Below are 23,839 nucleotides of genomic sequence, written 5' to 3'. Positions count from 1 at the left end.
GGTCCATAGAAAAAATTCTTTAAAAAAACCACGTTTTGTGGTCTGCCGGTTCATGGAAAAATCTTTAAAAAATCCACATATTGTGGTCCACCGGTCCACGTTTTGTGGTCTGCCGGTCCATAGAAAAAATTCTTTAAAAAATCCACGTTTTGGATACTTGGAAAAATTCTTTAAAAATCCACGTTTTGTGGTCTGCTGTTGCTAGGAAAAAAATTCTTTAAAAAAATCCACGTTTTGGATACTTGGAAAAATTCTTTAAAAAAATCCAGCTTCTGGATACTTGGAAAAATTCTTTAAAAATCCACGTTTTGTGGTCTGCTGTTGCTTGAAAAAAAATCTTTAAAAATCCACGTTTTGTGGTCTGCTGTTGCTTGGAAAAAAATCTTTAAAAATCCACGTTTTGTGGTCTGCTGTTGCTTGGAAAAAAATCTTTAAAAATCCACGTTTTGTGGTCTGCTGTTGCTTGGAAATAAATCTTTAAAAAATCCACGTTTTGTGGTCTGCGGGTCCATAGAAAAAATTCTTTAAAAAATCCAAGTTTTGTGGTCTACCGGTCCATAGAAAAAAATCTTTAAAAAATCCACGTTTTGTGGTCTGCCGGTCCATAGAAAAGATTCTTTAAAAAATCCACGTTTTGTGGTCTGCCGGTCCATAGAAAAAATTCTTTAAAAAATCCAAGTTTTGTGGTCTGCCGGTCCATAGAAAAAATTCTTTAAAAAATCCAAGTTTTGTGGTCTGCCGGTCCATAGAAAAAAATTCTATAAAAAATCCACGTTTTGTGGTCTGCAGGTCCATAGAAAAAAATCTTTAAAAATCCACGTTTTGTGGTCTGCCGGACCATAGAAAAAATTCTTTAAAAATCCACGTTTTGTGGTCTGCCGGACCATAGAAAAAATTCTTTAAAAATCCACGTTTTGTGGTCTGCCGGACCATAGAAAAAATTCTTTAAAAATCCACGTTTTGTGGTCTGCCGGACCATAGAAAAAATTCTTTAAAAATCGACGTTTTGTGGTCTGCCGGACCATAGAAAAAAATCTTTAAAAATCCACGTTTTGTGGTCTGCCGGACCATAGAAAAAATTCTTTAAAAATCCACGTTTTGTGGTCTGCCGGTTTATGGAAAAAATCTTTAAAAAATCCACATATTGTGGTCCACCGGTCCATAGAAAAAGTTATTTAAAAAATCCAAGTTTTGTGGTTTGCCGGTCCATAGAAAAAGTTATTTAAAAAATCCAAGTTTTGTGGTCTGCCGGTCCATAGAAACAAGTAAAAAAGTATCAGTCGGCTTTGCCGACAGAGATATACCCTCAGCCTGTGCAAATTTAAACACTTTTTTCACAAAAAAATTTGTATTTAGGGGGTTTCAAAATTTTGGTCGTATGAACCGACAAAAATGTTGATTAAGATTAAAGTTCAAAAATTTTGCGGAAAAGGTACTTAAAGGAATAGACCGACATAGATCATGGGCTGCCATAGGGGGTTTTTACACCCTTCGGGCTGTTTTCTCAAGAAGTATGGACTTGCCCCTGAAACAACTTTTACCATCGTAATTGAGGCAGCGAATGTAAGTTGCTTCAACAAAAATCAAAGTGATTCAATAGCAGGTCTTAAAGTGAACTTATCCAAAATTTTGTGTGGGAGGTACGCGATGGAGTGGACAAATATAGTCCATATTCGAACCTGATCTATATCTGGTAGATATTATGAGAATGTGTAAAGTATGGACCAAATCGGTCACTCCCATCAAGAGTTATCGTGCGCACAATTTTTCCGAATATTTTTGAACTTTTGTGGGGTAGGTACCTAAAGGAGTGGACCGATATGGCTTATCTACGAACTTAAACTAAATTTGGAAACAAAATTACGAAGGCCAAATTTTGGACGGAATCGGCATTTCTGTTCGAGAATTATCTTGCGCTTCCACCCATAAACATGGTGTCATAGGGTTTGTTTTTCAACTTCCAGGCTATTTTTCAGGAAGTATGGACTTGCCCCTGAGGAAACTTGTACCTTCGTATAGGGGACAGTGAATACAAGATGTTACAACAAAAACCAAGGCGATTCGTGAGCAGGTCCTAAACTGAACTTTTCCGAAATTTTGTGTGGGAGGTACTCGAAGGAGTTTATCGATTGAGTCCATATTGGAACCTCATCTAAGTCTGGTAGAAATTTCATAATGTGCAAAGTAATGACCAAATCGGTAACTTCCTTCAAGAGTTATCGTACGCACAAATTTTCCGAACATTTTCGAACTTTTGTGGGGGAGGTACCGGAAGGAGTGGACCGATATAATCCATCTTTGAACTTGAACTAAGATTGGACAAAATATTACGAACGCCAAATTTTGGTCCGAATCGGCAGATCCGTTCGAGGGTTATCTTGCGCTCCAACCATTACACACGGTGTCATAGGGCTTTTTGTAACTTTCAGGCTATTTCCTCAGGAAGTATGGACTTGCCCCTAATGAAACTTACAGCGTCGTATAGAGGACAGCGAATACAACTTGCGTAAACAAAAATCAAAGCGATTCGAGACCAGGTCCTAAACTGAACTTTTCCGAAATTTTGTGTGGGAGGTACCCGAAGGAGTGGACCGATTGAGTCCATATTGGAACCTCATCTAAGTTTGGTAGAAATTAGACGATGTGCAAAGTATGGACGAAATCGGTTATTCCCTACAAGAGTTATCGTGCGCACAAGTTTTGCGAGAATTTTGGAACATTTGTGGGGGAGGTAGCTGAAGGAGTGTACCTATATGACCCATCTTCGAACTTAAATCGAATCTGGACAAAATATTTCGATACCCAAAATTTGAACCGAATCGATTGATCCGTTCGAGAGTTATCGTGCGCACCAGCCAGCCAGACAGACAGACAGACGGACAGACAGACAGACGGACGGACATTGCTAGATCTACTCAAAATTGTCTGAAACGGATATCGTACAAACATACTTGGGGTCTAAAACCATTATTTCGATGAGGCACATTTTTGGTCGTATCAAAGTGTAAATACCCTCTTTAGCCTAAATGCTGAGGGTATAAAAATTCTTTAAAAAATCCACGTTTTGTGGTCTGCCGTTCCATAGAAAAAATTCTTTAAAAAATCCACGTTTTGTGGTCTGCCGTTCCATAGAAAAAATTCTTTAAAAAATTCACGTTTTGTGGTCTGCCGGTCCATAGAAAAAATTCTTTAAAAAATCCACGTTTTGTGGTCTGCCGGTCCATAGAAAAAATTCTTTAAAAAATCCACGTTTTGTGATCTGCCATTCCATAGAAAAAATTCTTTAAAAAATCCACGTTTTGTGGTCTGCCGTTCCATAGAAAAAATTCTTTAAAAAATCCACGTTTTGTGGTCTGCCGGTCCATAGAAAAAATTCTTTAAAAAATCCACGTTTTGTGGTCTGCCGTTCCATAGAAAAAAATTCTTTAAAAAATCCATGTTTTGTGATCTGCCGGTACATAGAAAAAAATTCTTTAAAAAATCCACGTTTTGTGGTCTTCCGGTCCATGGAAAAAATTCTTTAAAAATCCACGTTTTGTGGTCTGCCGGTCCATAGAAAAATTTCTTTAAAAAATCCACGTTTTGTGGTCTGCAGGTCCACGTAAAAAAATTCTTTAAAAAATCCATGTTTTGTGGTCTGCCGGTCCATGGAAAAAAATTCTTTAAAAAATCCACGTTTTGTGGTCTGCCGGTCCATGGAAAAAATTCTTTAAAAAATCCACGTTTTGTGGTCTGCCGGTCCATAGAAAAAATTCTTTAAAAAATCCACGTTTTGTGGTCTGCCGGTCCATGGAAAAAATTCTTTAAAAAATCCACGTTTTGTGGTCTGCCGGTCCATGGAAAAAATTCTTTAAAAAATCCACGTTTTGTGGTCTGCCGGTCCATGGAAAAAATTCTTTAAAAAATCCACGTTTTGTGGTCTGCCGGTCCATGGAAAAAATTCTTTAAAAAATCCACGTTTTGTGGTCTGCCGGTCCATGGAAAAAATTCTTTAAAAAATCCACGTTTTGTGGTCTGCCGGTCCATGGAAAAAAATTCTTTAAAAAATCCACGATTTGTGACCTGCCGGTCCATAGAAAAATTCTTTAAAAAATCCACATTTTGTGGTCTGCCGGTCCATAGAAAAAATTTTTTAAAAAATCCACGATTTGTGACCTGCTGGTCCATAGAAAAAATTCTTTAAAAAATCCACGTTTTGTGGTCTGCAGGTCCACGGAAAAAAATTCTTTAAAAAATCCACGTTTTGTGGTCTGCAGGACCACGGAAAAAAATTCTTTAAAAAATCCACGTTTTGTGGTCTGCAGGACCACGGAAAAAATTCTTTAAAAAATCCACGTTTTGTGGTCTGCAGGTCCACGGAAAAAATTCTTTAAAAAATCCACGTTTTGTGGTCTGCAGGTCCACGGAAAAAATTGTTTAAAAAATCCACGCTTTGTGGTCTGCAGGTCCACGGAAAAAATTGTTTAAAAAAATCCACGTTTTGTGGTCTGCAGGTCCACGGAAAAAATTCTTTAAAAAATCCACGCTTTGTGGTCTGCAGGTCCACGGAAAAAATTGTTTAAAAAAATCCACGTTTTGTGGTCTGCAGGTCCACGGAAAAAATTCTTTAAAAAATCCACGCTTTGTGGTCTGCAGGTCCACGGAAAAAATTGTTTAAAAAAATCCACGTTTTGTGGTCTGCAGGTCCACGGAAAAAATTCTTTAAAAAAATCCACGTTTTGTGGTCTGCAGGTCCACGGAAAAAAAATCTTAAAAAAAATCCACGTTTTGTGGTCTGCCGGTCCATAGAAAAAATTCTTTAAAAAATCCATGTTTTGTGGTCTGCCGGTCCATGGAAAAAATTCTTTAAAAAATCCACGTTTTGTGGTCTGCCGGTCCATGGAAAAAATTCTTTAAAAAATCCACGTTTTGTGGTCTGCCGGTCCATGGAAAAAATTCTTTAAAAAATCCACGTTTTGTGGTCTGCCGGTCCATGGAAAAAATTCTTTAAAAAATCCACGTTTTGTGGTCTGCCGGTCCATGGAAAAAATTCTTTAAAAAATCCACGTTTTGTGGTCTGCCGGTCCATGGAAAAAATTCTTTAAAAAATCCACGTTTTGTGGTCTGCCGGTCCATGGAAAAAATTCTTTAAAAAATCCACGTTTTGTGGTCTGCCGGTCCATGGAAAAAATTCTTTAAAAAATCCACGTTTTGTGGTCTGCCGGTCCATGGAAAAAATTCTTTAAAAAATCCACGTTTTGTGGTCTGCCGATCCATAGAAAAAATTCTTTAAAAAATCCACGTTTTGTGGTCTGCAGGTCCATAGAAAAAATTCTTTAAAAAATCCACGTTTTGTGGTCTGCCGGTCCATGGAAAAAATTCTTTAAAAAATCCACGTTTTGTGGTCTGCCGGTCCATGGAAAAAATTCTTTAAAAAATCCACGTTTTGTGGTCTCCCGGTCCATAGAAAAAATTCTTAAAAAAATCCACGTTTTGTGGTCTGCCGGTCCATGGAAAAAAATTCTTTAAAAAATCCACGTTTTGTGGTCTGCAGGTCCACGTAAAAAAATTCTTTAAAAAATCCATGTTTTGTGGTCTGCCGGTCCATGGAAAAAAATTCTTTAAAAAATCCACGTTTTGTGGTCTGCCGGTCCATGGAAAAAATTCTTTAAAAAATCCACGTTTTGTGGTCTGCCGGTCCATGGAAAAAATTCTTTAAAAATCCACGTTTTGTGGTCTGCCGGTCCATAGAAAAAATTCTTTAAAAAATCCACGTTTTGTGGTCTGCAGGTCCACGTAAAAAAATTCTTTAAAAAATCCATGTTTTGTGGTCTGCCGGTCCATGGAAAAAAATTCTTTAAAAAATCCACGTTTTGTGGTCTGCCGGTCCATGGAAAAAATTCTTTAAAAAATCCACGTTTTGTGGTCTGCCGGTCCATGGAAAAAATTCTTTAAAAAATCCACGTTTTGTGGTCTGCCGATCCATAGAAAAAATTCTTTAAAAAATCCACGTTTTGTGGTCTGCAGGTCCATAGAAAAAATTCTTTAAAAAATCCACGTTTTGTGGTCTGCCGGTCCATGGAAAAAATTCTTTAAAAAATCCACGTTTTGTGGTCTGCCGGTCCATGGAAAAAATTCTTTAAAAAATCCACGTTTTGTGGTCTCCCGGTCCATAGAAAAAATTCTTAAAAAAATCCACGTTTTGTGGTCTGCCGGTCCATGGAAAAAAATTCTTTAAAAAATCCACGTTTTGTGGTCTGCCGGTCCATAGAAAAAATTCTTTAAAAAATCCACGTTTTGTGGTCTGCAGGTCCATAGAAAAAATTCTTTAAAAAATCCACGTTTTGTGGTCTGCAGGTCCACGTAAAAAAAATTCTTTAAAAAATCCATGTTTTGTGGTCTGCCGGTCCATGGAAAAAATTCTTTAAAAAATCCATGTTTTGTGGTCTGCCGGTCCATGGAAAAAATTCTTTAAAAAATCCACGTTTGAGGTCTGCCGGTCCATGGAAAAAATTCTTTAAAAAATCCACGTTTTGTGGTCTGCCGGTCCATGGAAAAAATTCTTTAAAAATCCACGTTTTGTGGTCTGCCGGTCCATGGAAAAAAATTCTTTAAAAAATCCACGTTTTGTGGTCTGCCGGTCCATGGAAAAAATTCTTTAAAAAATCCACGTTTTGTGGTCTGCCGGTCCATGGAAAAAATTCTTTAAAAATCCACGTTTTGTGGTCTGCCGGTCCATGGAAAAAATTCTTTAAAAAATCCACGTTTTGTGGTCTGCCGGTCCATGGAAAAAATTCTTTAAAAAATCCACGTTTTGTGGTCTGCCGGCCCATAGAAAAAATTCTTTAAAAAATCCACGTTTTGTGGTCTGCGGGTCCATAGAAAAAATTCTTTAAAAAATCCACGTTTTGTGGTCCGCCGGTCCAAAGAAAAATTCTTTAAAAAATTCACGTTTTGTGGTCTTCCGGTCCAAAGAAAAATTCTTTAAAAAATCCACGTTTTGTTGTCTGCTCTTGATTGGAAAAAATCTTTAAAAAATTCACGTTTTGTGATTGGAAAAGAAATCTTTAAAAAATCCACGTTTAGTGATCTGCTGATCCTTGGAAAAAATTCTTTCAAAAAATCACCTGCTCAAGACCTGGTGTTCTTCTACAAAAAGACATATGTAGTTAAGAATGGATTAAATAAACTCTTTCAACAAAAATAAATCATAATGATAGATTATATGAATCATTTATTTCAAATATTCTATATACTTAAACAAATTGTGTTCCATAAATATATTTATTTTTTATTTGTATATAAAACTCTATACTGTCCTTTTAAAGTAACTAAAAAAACTGCCTTTGAAACAAATGAAATGGGGAGAAACAAAAACGTATCGTTGAAGAAAACAAAAACAAAAGGGTTTGCTGAGGGAATGAGGATTTCCCGGGAAGCTTTCGATTATAGGAACTTCCCTGTCACTCAAATTTCAATTATCGAACAAACCCAACAAAATAAAATTAAATATCTTAATATAGAATTAAAAATGAAGCAATAAATAAATAATGAATAAAATTATATGCTATGAGGCATAAATCCAAAGTAAGAAGTGCTTACTGGTTTGCTTACATTAATAATAACTAATTCAATAATGCAATTTCTACAAATTTTAAATGCTTAAAAAACTACTTACATATAAATATATTTGTTGTTCTTGTTGTTGTTATTATATGCTTAAATCAAATGATCGATCATAATGGCGAGATGGCAGCAACCACATAAACAAAACAAAGCAAACGTAACGAAACGAAACGAAAAAACGATAAGGCCATCAATTTAAAGTGGTGCTACTGTGGGCAATGAGTTGGTTGTTCCTTCTTCTAAAACAGCGCATGTGTTTGTGTGTTTGATAATATTTAACTAGAGATAGGCTGCATTACTTGTGACTAATAAATTTAGTTGGATAGCTGAGCTAACGTTCAGAGAGATATAGAGAGAGCAAATGTAAATTCCTTTGCTTTTTTTTCCTTTATACATCGTCAAATAGACCTCTTGGGGGTTCTATGCGATTTGATCCCGATGTTGCCATAAAATCATCTTCTTCATAGTCACCAAATTCCAAACGATAATGACTGGTTGATGGTGGTTGTACTTGAGTTCTGCCAAAACGGCTGCTTATTTCATCTGGCAAACCGGATGATCTGGATGATGATTGTTGCTGGCCCTTAAAGGCCACATGGGCTTCAGTGCTTACCCCAAAACGTTCTTTGAGCTCATCGGATAAAGATCTGGGTAAAGTGTCATAACGTAAATTATCACCATTCCTTATTAAATCATCAGAGGGTACATTTGAGCCCAAACGACCGACACCACCACCTGTCGCAGATGAAGATGTATTGCTATTGGCATTCAAATTGCCATATTTATTGACATAAATATTTGCCGTTATGGCCTCATTGTTACGTGAAAACTCCCGGCGACGATTCATGGCCTCCTCTGCCCTTTGCCGCCTTCTCTTTTCACGGGCAATTAAATCCTTACCCTCTTGTACCAATTCCGTGGCAATTGTTTCGTTTTGCAAAAACTGTTGAAAGCCCATGGCATTTAGGGCCCGCGAACCCAAGCTGAACCATGTTGCCAAACAAAAGGCCAACATACACATGGGAAAGTAAATGTTGAAACCATTCGATATGATGCCAATAACATCCATGTGGCCCATGATTTGGGTGTAGTACGTCTCCATTACCCGCTCCTTGATAATGTGGGAATCCATGTGTATCAAACCCAGGAAATTCAAACACATGGGTGGTGTCAGACGACACAGCAACATTCCACTGAATATCAAACTATGCTCATTGGTCTGATGATGTGGTGCCAAATAGTAGAGATTCAGGAAACGTATCCTCAGAATCGTTGAATAAGTACAATAGAAGAGGTAGCACAGAACAATCATTGAAAATACTTCTATGGTAAAGAAATCATAGCCATGCTTAGCCACATTTATGACATTGGCAAATATCGACAGGACCGGTCTACGTTGAAAGAACGTCAGCTCGCTCCACACAACCATACCGGACATTATGGCTGTTACCACACACAAAAACTTTAGCAATGGACTGCGTAGCAGACATGCCCAATACCAGTGCAATGTTGGGGAATAGAAAAATCTACCCAGTTGGGAACGGGACTTTGTGAACTCCGATTTAAAACGTCTATCCGATGAGTGCATATTTCGTGAGACATCTTCCAAATATAACACCTTTTCGACTTGTACACTCCATAAGGCCTCTGTGCGCTGCAATGTTTGCAGGGATTTTATCACTTGTCTATGAATGCGTACCAAGGCTTTTTCCGAGGGTACAATAGTTGAGGTACCACCACCATTACCGCCACGTGAATAATTACGTGCAGCTCTTTCTTGCAGCTCAGTTGGTACTTTTCTTAAAATTGTCTCCACGCACTCACGCAGTTCATGATTATTGGGTACGGAGCGGGCAATACCCTGCAAGGATTCTAAAACATCATCGACATTTTCTTCAGCCTCAGCTTTGTCAGCACTTAATTTTGCTGCTTTGAAATAGGCATATTGTAGGGTGAATCCTGGTTTTGCATTATTCCATAATGAGCGTGGAACTTCAACCAGGGCATAACCTGAAATTTTAAGAAGAGACAATTAGTTTGTTTTTGGTTTCTTGCGGGATGAACTGTTTTAAGACGTTTTCAAGCAAAAATTTTCTAAAAATATACTTTTCTAATCGAGAGGTACACATTTTTTAAGATGAGTTGCTTGGCGGCTGAATTTAATCGAATCAGTTCTTAGCGATCAAAAGATCTGAATACTAACAAGTAAAAAGTATCAATAGGCTTTGCCGACAGCTAAATACCCTCAGTTTCAGAGAACCTTAATGGACTTAGCACCGGTCCCTCAACAAGAAATCGGTCCTAGGAATAAAACGTGGACATTTTAAACCACGTTTTGTCGTCTGTTGGTCCTTGGAAAAAATATATAAAAAATTCCTAGGGAAAAATTATTCAAAAAAATCCTCGTTTTTTGGTCTGTTGGTCTTAGGAAAAAATTATTTAAAAATCCACGTTTTGTGGTCTGTTAGTCTTAGGAAAAAATTATTTAAAAATCCACGTTTTGTGGTCTGTTAGTCTTAGGAAAAAATTATTTAAAAATCCATGGAAAAAATTATTTAAAAATCCAAGTTTTGTGGTCTGTTAGTCTTAGGAAAAAATTATTTAAAAATCCATGGAAAAAATTATTTTAAAAAATCCACGTTTTGTGGTCTGTCGGTCCATAGAAAAATTATTTAAAAAATCTGCGTTTTGTGGTCTGTCGGTCCATAGAAAAAATTGTTTAAAAAATCTGGGTTTTGTGGTCTGCCGGTCTATAGAAAAAATTATTTAAAAAATCTGCGTTTTGTGGTCTGTCGGTCCATAGAAAAAATTGTTTAAAAAATCTGCGTTTTGTGGTCTGTTGGTCCTACGAAAAATTATTTAAAAAATCCACGTTTAGTGGTCTGTTGGGCGGTCCATGGAAAATTTTGTTTAAAAAATCCACGTTTAGTGGTCTGTTGGCCGGTCCATGGAAAATTTTGTTTAAAAAATCCACGTTTAGTGGTCTGTGGCCGGTTCATGGAAAATTTTGTTTAAAAAATCCACGTTTTGTGGTCTGGTGGCCGGTCCATGCAAAATTTTGTTTAAAAAATCCACGTTTAGTGGTCTGTTGGCCAGTCCATGGAAAAATTTGTTAAAAAAATCCACGTTTAGTGGTCTGTTGGCCGGTCCATGGAACATTTTGTTTAAAAAATCCACGTTTAGTGGTCTGTTGGCCGGTCCATGGAAAATTTTGTTTAAAGCACGTTTAGTGGTCTGTTGGCCGGTCCATGGACAATTTTGTTTAAAGCACGTTTAGTGGTCTGTTGGCCGGTCCATGGAAAACTTTGTTTAAAGCACGTTTAGTGGTCTGTTGGCCGGTCCATAGAAAATTTTGTTTAAAGCACGTTTAGTGGTCTGTTGGCCGGTCCATGGAAAATTTTGTTTAAAAAATCCACGTTTAGTGGTCTGTTGGCCGGTCCATGGAAAATTTTGTTTAAAAAATCCACGTTTAGTGGTCTGTTGGCCGGTCCATGGAAAATTTTGTTTAAAAAATCCACGTTTAGTGGTCTGTTGGCCGGTCCATGGAAAATTTTGTTTAAAAAATCCACGTTTAGTGGTCTGTTGGCCGATCCATGGAAAAATTTGTTTAAAAAATCCACGTTTAGTGGTCTGTTGGCCGGTCCATTGAAAATTTTGTTTAAAAAATCCACGTTTAGTGGTCTGTTGGCCGGTCCATGGAAAATTTTGTTTAAAAAATTCACGTTTAGTGGTCTGTTGGCCGGTCCATGGAAAATTTTGTTTAAAAAATCCACGTTTAGTGGTCTGTTGGCCGGTCCATGGAAAATTTTGTTTAAAAAATCCACGTTTAGTGGTCTGTTGGGCGGTCCATGGAAAATTTTATTTAAAAAATCCACGTTTGGTGGTCTGTTGGCCGGTCCATGGAAAATTTTGTTTAAAAAATCCACGTTTAGTGGTCTGTTGGGCGGTCCATGGAAAATTTTGTTTAAAAAATCCACGTTTAGTGGTCGGTTTTTCCGTGCGGAGTTATTTTTTTCCATTTTTTTCTCCCATCGGACGCCTCCCCAGGTGGTGGATAGGGGAACGCTCATCAGATATGGCGGGTACCGCAAAAATAAAATATGCGGGGCGTACCAAAGAAAAAAAGGAAAACAAAGGCAGCGTCTGATCAACAGTTGGCGGCAGCAAACAGCGTCTGAATTCCAGGAGGAGCGGCTGAATATGTAGACGGAAACTATAAACCCTTCAGATGGCAACGGGAAACCCCTGGAGTATTATCCCATGATAATCATGCAATTTATGAACATAAATAATGAACGGCCCTCAGTCTCCGGCCAAACGAGGGTGCTAAGAATCCCCGGAGGTAAAACAAAAAATAACCTGAATATTGGTACTTGGAATGTGCGAAGTCTATATGAATCTGGAAAATTAGCTAACACCATTAACGAGATGAACAGAATGAATATTGACATACTTGGAGTTTGCGAAACGTGGTGGCCTGATAATGGAGAATTTGTATCTCAAAATGTCAAAGTATTTCACTCAGGAAACCTAAATAGAAATCATAGAAACGGAGTAGGTGTCATTTTGAAAAGCCACATAGCGCAATGCGTAACAGGATTCATACCAAAATCTGATAGAGCAATGCTTATAAAGTTAGAAACAAAACCCTTAAAACTAAATATTATACAAATATATGCGCCCACTGCAGACAAGGGTAAAGAAGAAGTCGAAGATTTTTACGAAGATGTAAAATACTTAATAAATATGACAAAACCCCATGATATAAATATCATCCAAGGAGACTTTAATGCCAAAGTTGGACAAGATATTGTACCAGGCATAACAGGCAAATTTGGACTAGGCGAGAGAAATGATAGAGGTGACAGACTTATTCAATTCTGTCAGGAATATGGGTTTAAAATTACAAATACAATGTTCTGCCTGCCAAAAAGAAGATTGTATACCTGGAAATCCCCCCTAGACAAACCAACAAATATAATAAGAAACCAAATAGATTATATATTGATCAATAAACGCTTTTCTTCGTTTGTAATGAAAACATCCACATATCCAGGGGCAGATGTTCCATCGGACCATATCCTGTTAATGACAAAAATACGAGCAAAATTGAAGAGACACCCAAAGAGAACAATACGTGGAAAACTCAATACTGGAAAACTGGAGGAACCAAGAGTTAAGACCAGAATGAAAGAGATCATTGATCAAGAATTTAGAAGAATTGAAGCTACAGATAGTGAACAGATGTGGAATTCTGTTAAAAATACGCTAAAATCCATAGCGGACAATAATCTAGGAATCATGAAAAAACCACAAAAGAATGAATGGATGACAAAGGAGATACTGGATCTGATGGAGGAACGTCGAAAACATAAAAATCGAAACTACGAAATATACTACGAATTAAATAGAGAAATACAATCTGCAATCAGAAATGCGAAAAATAATCTCATAAACAGACAATGCCAGGAGATTGAAAGATTGCAACAGTTAAATGACGATTTCAATCTTCACAAGAAAATCAAAGAAATGGCAGGCGTATACCACAAATCAATACCAAAAATTCTATACAATAATGAAAATGAACCTATTTTTGATATATCGGAAAAGATGGCAATATGGAAAGATTACATAAAGCTCCTGTTTACCGACCAGAACCGATCTACCTATGAGATGATGAGAAATGAACCGCCAGAAGGAACATCTATAACCAAGCAAGAAATTGAGTCAGCGATAAAATCCTTAAAAGTTAAAAAAGCATGTGGTCCTGACGAGATTCCATCGGAAATACTAAAGTTAATAGAAGGAGATAACATTAATATCCTGATCAAGCTATTCAACTACATATATGAGACCGGAGAATACCCAACTGATTGGCTGAGATCAACGTTTATAACGATTCCAAAGAAAAACCAACCGAAACACTGCAGTGACTATAGACTTATCAGCTTAATGAGCCATGCTTTGAAGATTTTTCTTAAAATAATTCATGGGCGAATATATGAGAAGTGTGAGAAAGCTATGGGTGCATCCCAATTTGGTTTTAAAGAAGGCATGGGAACACGTGAAGCTCTTTCATCCCTACAAATCCTAGTCCAAAAATGCAAAACTGTTCAAAAAGTTGTATACATATGCTTTATCGATTACGAGAAGGCTTTTGACACAGTACAACATGATAAATTGATAGAGATTCTAACGTCCATTGGTATTGGACAGAATGAAATTCGATGCATAAAAAGCTTGTATTGGCACCAGACTGCACATGTGGATGTAAATGGAGAATGTACAGAAGACATAGTAATATCTAAAGGTGTGAGACAAGGATGCATATTATCCCCCCTATTGTTCAATGTCTACTCCGAAAGAATATTCCAAGAATCAATCAACGATATCAAAAAAGGAATTCTTATAAATGGTACTTTTCTCAACAATATTAGATATGCAGACGACACAACCATACTAGCTGATAGCTTTGCAGGACTGCAATACCTACTACATAGACTGGCAGCACGCAGTGAAAGCTACGGTTTAAAGATAAACATTAAAAAAACTAAGTACATGGTTATTTCCAAAGAGAGTATGGGTAATCAAACGCCTTTAAAAATAAAAAATATCGACGTGGAAAGAGTACATAGTTTTAAATACCTTGGTGCCACAATAAATGACAAGTGGAGCATTTCAAACGAAATAAGGAGCAGAATTGAAATGGCGAGAGAAGCTTTCATAAAATACAAGAAAATTTTTGTGAGTCATGATATCAATATAAAGTCAAAATTAAGATACCTGAAAACATATGTATGGTCAGTTTTGCTATATGGAGTCGAAATGTGGACCTTGAAGGCAGCCGACATGAAGAAGCTTGAAGCTTTCGAGATGTGGACCTACAGACGAATTCTAAAAATACCATGGACCAAGTTTGTAACGAACGATGAAGTGCTGCAAAGAATACATCAAGAAAAAGAGCTTATACGTACAATAAAGAAACGAAAAACAGCATATCTTGGACACATCATGCGAAACAACAAATACAAACTACTCCAAAACATTATCCGATGCAAAATAGAGGGAAGACAGTCCAGGGGAAGAAAAGAGAAGTCTTGGATAAACAATATTCAGGAATGGACCGGTATAAATGATGTTGCAATTCTACTCAGCGAGTGCAGAAATCGACAATCATTTGCTGAAATAATCAACAACTTATAAATACATATATATATATACCGTACATACTGTAATACATTTTATGTAACTGCATTGATCACCATAAATTCGTAAAACGAATAGGCAAATAAAGAAGAAGAAGAAGTGGTCGGTTGGCAGGTCCATGGAAAATCTTGTTTAAAAAATCCACGTTTAGTGGTCTGTTGGCCGGTCCATGGAAAATTTTGTTTAAAAAATCCACGTTTAGTGGTCTGTTGGCCGGTCCATGGAAAATTTTGTTTAAAGCACGTTTAGTGGTCTGTTGGCCGGTCCATGGAAAATTTTGTTTAAAGCACGTTTAGTGGTCTGTTGGCCGGTCCATAGAAAATTTTGTTTAAAGCACGTTTAGTGGTCTGTTGGCCGGTCCATGGAAAATTTTGTTTAAAAAATCCACGTTTAGTGGTCTGTTGGCCGGTCCATGGAAAATTTTGTTTAAAAAATCCACGTTTAGTGGTCTGTTGGCCGGTCCATGGAAAATTTTGTTTAAAAAATCCACGTTTAGTGGTCTGTTGGCCGGTCCATGGAAAATTTTGTTTAAAAAATCCACGTTTAGTGGTCTGTTGGCCGGTCCATGGAAAATTTTGTTTAAAAAATCCACGTTTAGTGGTCTGTTGGCCGGTCCATGGAAAATTTTGTTTAAAAAATCCACGTTTAGTGGTCTGTTGGCCGGTCCATGGAAAATTTTGTTTAAAAAATCCACGTTTAGTGGTCTGTTGGCCGGTCCATGGAAAATTTTGTTTAAAAAATCCACGTTTAGTGGTCTGTTGGCCGGTCCATGGAAAATTTTGTTTAAAAAATCCACGTTTAGTGGTCTGTTGGCCGGTCCATGGAAAATTTTGTTTAAAAAATCCACGTTTAGTGGTCTGTTGGCCGGTCCATGGAAAATTTTGTTTAAAAAATCCACGTTTAGTGGTCTGTTGGCCGGTCCATGGAAAATTTTGTTTAAAAAATCCACGTTTAGTGGTCTGTTGGCCGGTCCATGGAAAATTTTGTTTAAAAAATTCACGTTTAGTGGTCTGTTGGCCGGTCCATGGAAAATTTTGTTTAAAAAATCCACGTTTAGTGGTCTGTTGGGCGGTCCATGGAAAATTTTATTTAAAAAATCCACGTTTGGTGGTCTGTTGGCCGGTCCATGGAAAATTTTGTTTAAAAAATCCACGTTTAGTGGTCTGTTGGTCGGTCCATGGAAAATTTTGTTTAAAAAATCCACGTTTAGTGGTCGGTTGGCAGGTCCATGGAAAATCTTGTTTAAAAAATCCACGTTTAGTGGTCTGTTGGCCGGTCCATGGAAAATTTTGTTTAAAAAATCCACGTTTAGTGGTCTGTTGGCCGGTCCATGGAAAATTTTGTTTAAAAAATCCACGTTTAGTGGTCTGTTGGCCGGTCCATGGAAAATTTTGTTTAAAAAATCCAAGTTTAGTGGTCTGTTGGCCGGTCCATGGAAAATTTTGTTTAAAAAATCCACGTTTAGTGGTCTGTTGGCCAGTCCATGGAAAAATTTGTTTAAAAAATCCACGTTTAGTGGTCTGTTGGCCAGTCCATGGAAAAATTTGTTTAAAAAATCCACGTTTAGTGGTCTGTTGGCCGGTCCATGGAAAAAATTCTTTAAAAAATCCACGTTTTGTGGTCTGTTGGCCGTTCCATGGAAACATTTGTTTAAAAAATCCACGTTTAGTGGTCTGTTGGCCGTTCCATGGAAAAATTTGTTTAAAAAATCCACGTTTAGTGGTCGGTTGTCCGTTCCATGGAAAAATTTGTTTAAAAAATCAACGTTTAGTTCTCTGTTGGTCCTAGGCAGAAGTTATTTAGAAAATTCACGTGTTGTGGTCTGCCTGTCCATGGAAAAAATTCTTTAAAAAAAATCCACGATTTGTGGTCTGGCGGTTCATGGAAAAAATTGTTTAAAAATCCAAGTATTGTGGCCTCCTGTTGCTTGGAAAAAATTCTTAAAAAAATCCATGTTTTGTACTCTGCCGGTCCAAGGAAAAATTCTTTAAAAATCCACCTTTTGTGGTCAGCTATTGCTTGGATAAAATTCTTTAAAAAATCCACGTTTTGTGGTCGGTCGATTCATGGAAAAATTCTTTAAGCAATCCATGTTTTTGGTCTGTCGGTCCATGGAAAATATTCTTTAAAAAATCCACGTTTTGTAGTATACGGCTTGAAAATCTATTTTAAAATCCATGTTTTGTGGTATGCCGGTCCAAGTAAATTTTTTTTAAAAATCCACCTTTTGTGGTCAGCTATTGCTTGGAAAAAATTCTTTAAAAAATCCACGTTTTGTGGTCGGTCGGTCCATGGAAAAAATTCTTTAAAGAACCCACGTTTTGTGGTACGCTCGCTGTTGCTTGAAAAAAAAAAATCCAAGTTTTGTGGCCTGCCGTTGCTTGGAAAACAATTATTTTCTTCTTGGAAAAAATACGTTAAAATTCCACGTTTTGTTTACTTTTTTAGAATGCATCGCGAATCAAATTCGAATATGGAGTTTGGGTATAATTTCAAGATCATTCATGCTCAAATTCATTCAAGGGTTTTTACTTTTTAATTTTTTTTTTCTTACCTAACAACAACACCAACAAAAACAGACCCCATGTATTAGAGGCTGATGATGCTATAGCCTTAAGCTTTTGCCAATCCAATGAGACTCCTTTGGCGGCAATATAGATCAACAAAATTCCACATATAAACAGATATGAACCATAATAGATGGCATTTTCAATTAGAGCCGATTTCAGTTTGCCCTTTATGGTGAAATCTCCTGCCTTCAAATATGACTGCATTAGGGGCATTATTAACCATGTTAGGAATTGTGAAGTCCAATATATAATACGCCATAAATTAGGAAATACTTCTTCGGGTATCATTCCCCAAGGTTGTTGACATTCTGTTGTTGTCCGTGATGTCAAGGCGGCAGCAATTGAAGATGATGCTGTTGCTGACAAGACGGATGACTCATTGTGTTTCAACGAATGTTGCTGATGAGCATGTATTGTGACAGTATGGCCTGCGGGTATTGTGGTGGCAGACGTTGCTGCTAATGTTGTTATTGTTGTGATATTGTGTTCTTGCACACACTGCCTATACAATGTCTGGAAAATAAGTTTAGGGTTTATTACGTTTCTTTGACAAATTTCTTTTTTGTTTTCTAAATAAAGAAAACTTACCGATGTTACATCCAAAGGTATTGTGAATACAATCAAAAAGGAAAAACACCAAGCCATCAAAACGGAAAGTGTTACAATTATGTGTTGTCGTGGTATATTACCATAACGATGTAATGAAAAGCCGGCCAAGCACAAGGCTAAACATATGGCAAAAGGTAATAAATAAGTCATAATTAATCACTCGTTTCCACACTCAAAGGCTATCTTTAGCAATGATTACGTGATTTGTTTGCTAATTCGTGTGTGATTTTTTTGCTGCCCGCCCTTGTATAGTTTGAAGTAGGGGGAGGTGAATTATCCAATCCAGGTGAAATACAGAATTATTATGGCGAATTATAGCCAATAGTGCGTGCGTTATATGCGTGGGTGGGTGGTGTATGTAGTGCTGTCTGACTGCTGCCAAAGTTCTTCCTTAGTTCTTCTTCGTTTTATGTGAGCCTCTTAAACGTTTCTCTTGCAACTGCCTTGCAGTATCACGTTGCATTTCCTCCAAGCGTTCCAGCGCCTGAGATTTCAATGGCATTAAATGTGGCTTACAAAATACCAGCTCTGGTTTATGTTCGAAATATAATTTTCCAGTTGTAGGTACTATTAATTCAATCTTTTCTTTGCTATACAAATCCTCAGATCTGGTGTTATTGATTTCTACGTTGGCATTGGTTTTTTTTGTCGTCATAATCAAAAGGCGGCTAACACAGAAGTCGCCAACAACAAAGAACTTCAACGTTGATCTTTGATTTTGTTGCCTTCTTTTTTTGACTCCACACGCACAACCACCACCACCTAACAAACAGTCACCAAACAACAACCAGCCAATAAGTCCTTTATATTAAATGTTGTTTTTGTTGTAATCAAAAGTGAAGTGTTCTTATTTCTTTGTGGGGGGTGTATTTTTTGACTTTTTTCTGCCTTGTCTGTCTCTCTTTCTATACAACGTGTGACAAAATTACAGATTTATTGCTTCGTTATCCGATTTATTTTAACGTATTTGAATTCATATTGTAATTGTTGTATTTCTCTTCCAGAACTGATTAGAAAGGACTTATTTTTAATTTTTTAATAATTTTTATTCATTTATATTTTCCGATACGTATCATATCACTCTAATCACTTTGTTTCGTTTTTGTTGTTCTACTATTCTAATTAGGGTTCCAAAGTTTGATTTGTTAACTCAAGAGTGCTGCCAATCTAGCTAAAAAAAAAACAAAATGCTGCCAATAAAGGTAATTGGAAATTTATTATCGTAGAATCTGGGAGGGTTCGATTTTCTTTTAAATTTTATCTATGGAACGATTACCAAAGTAGGGATTGATGCATCTTTTTTTATAGGAATTCACACTTCTGCACCACCCCGAGCGTTGTTGAGCCAAAACTGCTCTAGTTTTTTTTGTTGCAGCTGACCCTCCTCAGTTGCGATAGGGGATGTTCTTCGAGGACCGCATTCACACGATAGTTGTTTATAGAATCTGCGACTGCGTCTGTGTGAATACTATTTGATCCTGCTTGATAGGCTTGTTGATCAAGGGATTCTCTCTTGTAACATTGGTCCTCACTTTCTCGATCATGAAGATTCCTCCTGACATAACCACCATATAAGGATGACTCTTACGGTAACACCCGAGCAAGAATTGCAGCCAAAGCATGCCATGCTGTTGCTGTACTGGAAGAATATTTGTCTCCTCATGTAGATGAGACACTGAGGCATGATGAGGCACCCTGTTGCGGTTCTCAGAGCGGCATTCTGAATAAGAGTAAACTGGACCTCCTTGGCCCACAATTAGATCTTAAAAGTGGTTTATTTAACTGAAATTTAATTTAGGGATAAGGATATTCACTAAAACAAACCAAAATATAACTAAGAAGTACAAAAATCGGTTAGAAATGCATATGGAAGATATTGCTAAATTATACTGAGCTTGCTATAGACATCCAATTTTATCTATTAACAGCCAGATTGAGGAATTCCCGTAAGTTTTTTGGCTTTGATGGTATACCATGGTAACACTGTAGCATTATTTCCCCGTCACTTAAGGCCTCTGCACATACAGCGCGTTGAGCGTCGCGTTACAACAACCACATGAAAACTTCATGAACAAACTTGGCATCACTTACATTTTTTCATGTGGTTGTTGTTCTTAACGCGTGACGCGACGCACAACGGACCGTATGTGCCGGGACCATTAGAAATTTTTGTCAAAGTATTACTTCACAGTACACGAAATATCACCAGTAGGTCATAGTAAGCATTTGCGAAAATTGTAGAAATCTGTACCCCACAAATTTCTTGGGAATATTAGTCTCCAAATGTGCTATTTTCGACTGTTTCATGATATATTCTTATCTCTTAATGAATTTTGAGTTGAATGAACCACTTGTAGGCTGTGGTTGTGGGCCTAGTTGGTCCCTTTTACTGTTAATAAGACCTGGTACTTTTTTTGTCGATCTGGCAACCCTACTGATCAAGCTATTCTGTAGGCAATATTTATTGTAATTGATGGAAGTCCATCCTGGTGAACTAAAACAGGACATTGCTTACATGCAATATGATCTGGTACCCCCTTGGTTCATATAGTAACCCTCCTAGTGGGGATATTCCATGCCTTATATTGTTGATACTTGTTAGCAATTAATCCTTGTTAACCCAATGATTACACATGCAAGTAACTTACAGACAGTTGTGTATACATATTATAGTCGAAACTTCATTTTTTTCGAACTGACACTTGCATGTGTAGACGTTCGGAAAAAAATTGAAGTTACTTTCAAAGCACTTACATTGATTACTGACAAGAAAATTTTGTCGGCAGTGAGGTCGTTAGTTGGTGTGGCAATGAATATGTGTGAGTGTATTTGTGTTTTTCGAACTGCCACTTGCATGTGTAAACGGGGGGTAAGAATAAAATTCATAAAATGTCATGGTTTTCTAATAGCTCATTTAGACCATGGTAGAATAAGAAAGGTAGAACAGGTTCGAAAAAGCCATAGAAAATCAACCCTACACCTATGCCCGCATTCTTTCAAAATTGTCAATGGTGACAAACTTCAATTTTTGTTTTTGTTTATTTTTGTTTCATATAATATTCAATTTTCAAAATGAATAAAATGTTTAAAAAATAATATGAGCGTTGTACAGAAAAACAAATATGGTCGTTCGGGTATTATTTCAGTTGTCTGGTTCCGCTTCCCATCCGTATCCAGACTCAAAAGCTAAACAAATGCATGTGATGGGTATCGTTGCATCGATTCGGGCCCAATACGAATTGAGGCGGATGCTGGCGTTCTTCTACTGCGATGGGTGGGTGTTGTCCCCATGTACGGCATTTACATTGTAACTCTTTATTGTCTTCGCGACTGTATTATTGTGAACGCTATTCAAGCCTGCCTGATAGGTTACTTGATCTAGGGGTTCTCACTTATACCTTTGGATCTCATGAATATCTCTTGACGTGACCAGGTGCTGGTAAACTGCAGACTAAATCGTTGCATGAATGCTCACAGCGGAAGCAACCAAACAGGTACTACATCTTCAACATCCTCTTGTGCTGATGCACCGAGAAAAGCTTTGGCAGGTTTTAATATTCTTCCACTACGTAGCACTAATAGCTTATCAGAGACCGGCCTATTGTTTTATAAGAGGTCAACAAGGTCAAAAAAGTATAGATACTGTAAGCGGAAGTATCAGGACACATTCTTCTTGTCGCCGAGTTTGAATCTAAGCAAAAACACAGAAATGTGGCTTTCAGGCGTGCATAACATTGCACCGCGGAAAGGACTGCCCAAATCTGAAGCATGAGCTTACCCATGAATAAAATAATATCGCTACTAAAAAAGCACAAGGAGTAGCTTTGGAAAAATGTGCAAAAGATCCTAGAACAACCCATGAGCTGCACTTAACAAAAATGTCTAATTTTTGTTTGGAAGGTTACGGAAGGTGTGGACTCATAAGCACCACCTTCCAACTTTGTCTTCGATTGTCAGAAATGTTATGATATGCAAAGTTTAGAGCTACGCAGTAACTTGTTCTAAAGTTGTTGCGCGCACCAGTCGCTACACATGATGATCGTAGGGATTTTTACAGTTTCGACCTATTTTCTCAGGACCCCGAAACAATCAGTTCCAACAAAAATCGAAAGGATTCGAGAGCACGTCCTAAACTGTATTTTTCCATTTTTTTGTGTGGGAGGTGGACAGATATAGTCCATATTCCAAACTGATGTACCTCTAGTAAAAATATTACGATATAAAAAGTATGGACCAAATACGTTACATTCTTCGAGAGATCGTGACAGGGATGGGCACTATTTTTGTGAACAATTTTGAACTTTTGTGGGGCAGGTACCCGAGGATGTGCATTAATATTTTTAAACTTGATCTAAATTTGGACAACGTTTACGAGGGCAAATTTTTTGACCGAATCGTTCGATCTGTTCGAGATTTATCGCGCGATCCAGCCAGACCGACAGGGCTTAGTGACCTTTTCGTCCTTTATTTCATGAAATGTTCAGCGGTCCATTTCACTTTTAATATATTCCCTTTACGCTATTATGGGGAATTCATGAAGTAACTAGGAATATTGAAATCATTAAAATGAAATCATTTCTCGCATCTTTTTTGACCAATTTATTTTTATTTCGATTAAAATTATTTTTGTTTCAAATGAAAATGTATGTGTGAAATTATTTACTCTTTGAAATGTGTCATAATGTGAACAATCCAAACAAAACATCAAAATGGGTTTGACACAAGTCGGTCACTAACAGAAAAAAAATTGTAATCAGCTGTGAGCTCTGCCATACCTTTCTTATTATACCATGATTTAGACTAGCCATAAATCCTCGACTGGATTTAATGAATCCAGTACAAATCTCATTGCATTTAGATCATGGTAGAATAATAGAAGGTAGTCGCATCTGTCAAATTTGGATAAATACAACCCTGTTTGTCCGTACGGCAGCGTGTCAAATACGGCATGACATTTCATAATAAAAACAAAATAAAGTTGTTTGTTATTTTTTTGTTTGTATTTGTAAAACAAGAAATATTGAATAATTAAACTGATGCTCTGACTGGTAAGGCGCCCTTATGAAAAAACACTTTTAGACATCCTAGTCTCAACAATCCCTCTCTTATAGATGCTGTGGAACAATGATTGGCATTTACCAAAACTGAGTTTCTGTTTACAATTCATTGATGGCGGACCACTAAATCCGCTGCCGCACTGTTCACCACTTGGACGGCTGGTATAAGGTTCAAACTGAACATATCGGTCGATGGTGTACTGATTCCTACCACTAACTAATCCAAATATTGGGTATAACCTATTTGCGATAAGATCAGACGTAGGAACAAGATCCTCAAGTTGCTGGCCGGCAGCCAAAAGACCGGTTTGTGGTAAGTTATGCGGCACCAGCGTGTTATGCAAATGTTTGCGCAGTGAAAGAATATTCAAACCTGGTAGAATGCAGCCTCTGCAAAGGGTACTCCTCACGTCACCGGCGGACCATCTTCATGATGAGGCACAGATTTTACCGCTCCGTCAACACACGATGTCGATGAAGTACCTGTTTGGGAGTTATCGCCTTGAGCATCCCTTGTTATATAGATATAAAGATCTAGTTCTTTTTAGTTACTTTTTATTAATAAAAAGATCTTAAAAATTACAAATGATGTTTCACTTTTTTAAATTTGTTAGATACAGTTTAGTCACACACTATTGAAACAATGCTTAACCGCTTTGTGTAAGTGTTCCTTGACGTCATCCAAAACTTGGGTTTCTACTCCGAAAATCTCGTTGACAAGAACGGAGCAGCTGTAAGGGGCTTGCATTCCTTACTGGTTTTACCAAATTTCTTGTGTTTTCTAGTTTCTGG

The 23,839-nt window shown here is 37.3% G+C and overlaps 2 protein-coding genes across 2 annotated transcripts; both read right to left on the bottom strand.

Moving 5' to 3' along the window:
* Positions 1–7,196: 7,196 nt before the first annotated feature.
* On the bottom strand, positions 7,197–19,110 carry LOC141389648 (LMBR1 domain-containing protein 2 homolog). Its single transcript, XM_073961486.1, has 3 exons — positions 17,970–19,110; positions 17,366–17,894; positions 7,197–9,615 (listed from the first exon to the last, which is right to left on the bottom strand). The coding sequence occupies exons 1-3, from the start codon at positions 18,138–18,140 to the stop codon at positions 7,994–7,996; spliced, it is 2,322 nt and encodes a 773-aa protein (XP_073817587.1). The 5' UTR covers positions 18,141–19,110; the 3' UTR covers positions 7,197–7,993.
* On the bottom strand, positions 18,382–18,645 carry BBIP1 (BBSome interacting protein 1). Its single transcript, XM_073961488.1, has one exon. The coding sequence runs from the start codon at positions 18,643–18,645 to the stop codon at positions 18,382–18,384; it is 264 nt and encodes an 87-aa protein (XP_073817589.1).
* Positions 19,111–23,839: the final 4,729 nt, after the last annotated feature.

This window comes from Musca autumnalis, unplaced genomic scaffold (assembly GCF_047663935.1).
Source record: "Musca autumnalis isolate F117 unplaced genomic scaffold, ASM4766393v1 scaffold_1, whole genome shotgun sequence".
NCBI classification, from domain to species: Eukaryota; Metazoa; Arthropoda; class Insecta; order Diptera; family Muscidae; genus Musca; species Musca autumnalis.
The sequence above is the reverse complement of the archived record's forward strand: the minus strand, read 5'-3'. Positions and strand labels throughout refer to the sequence as shown.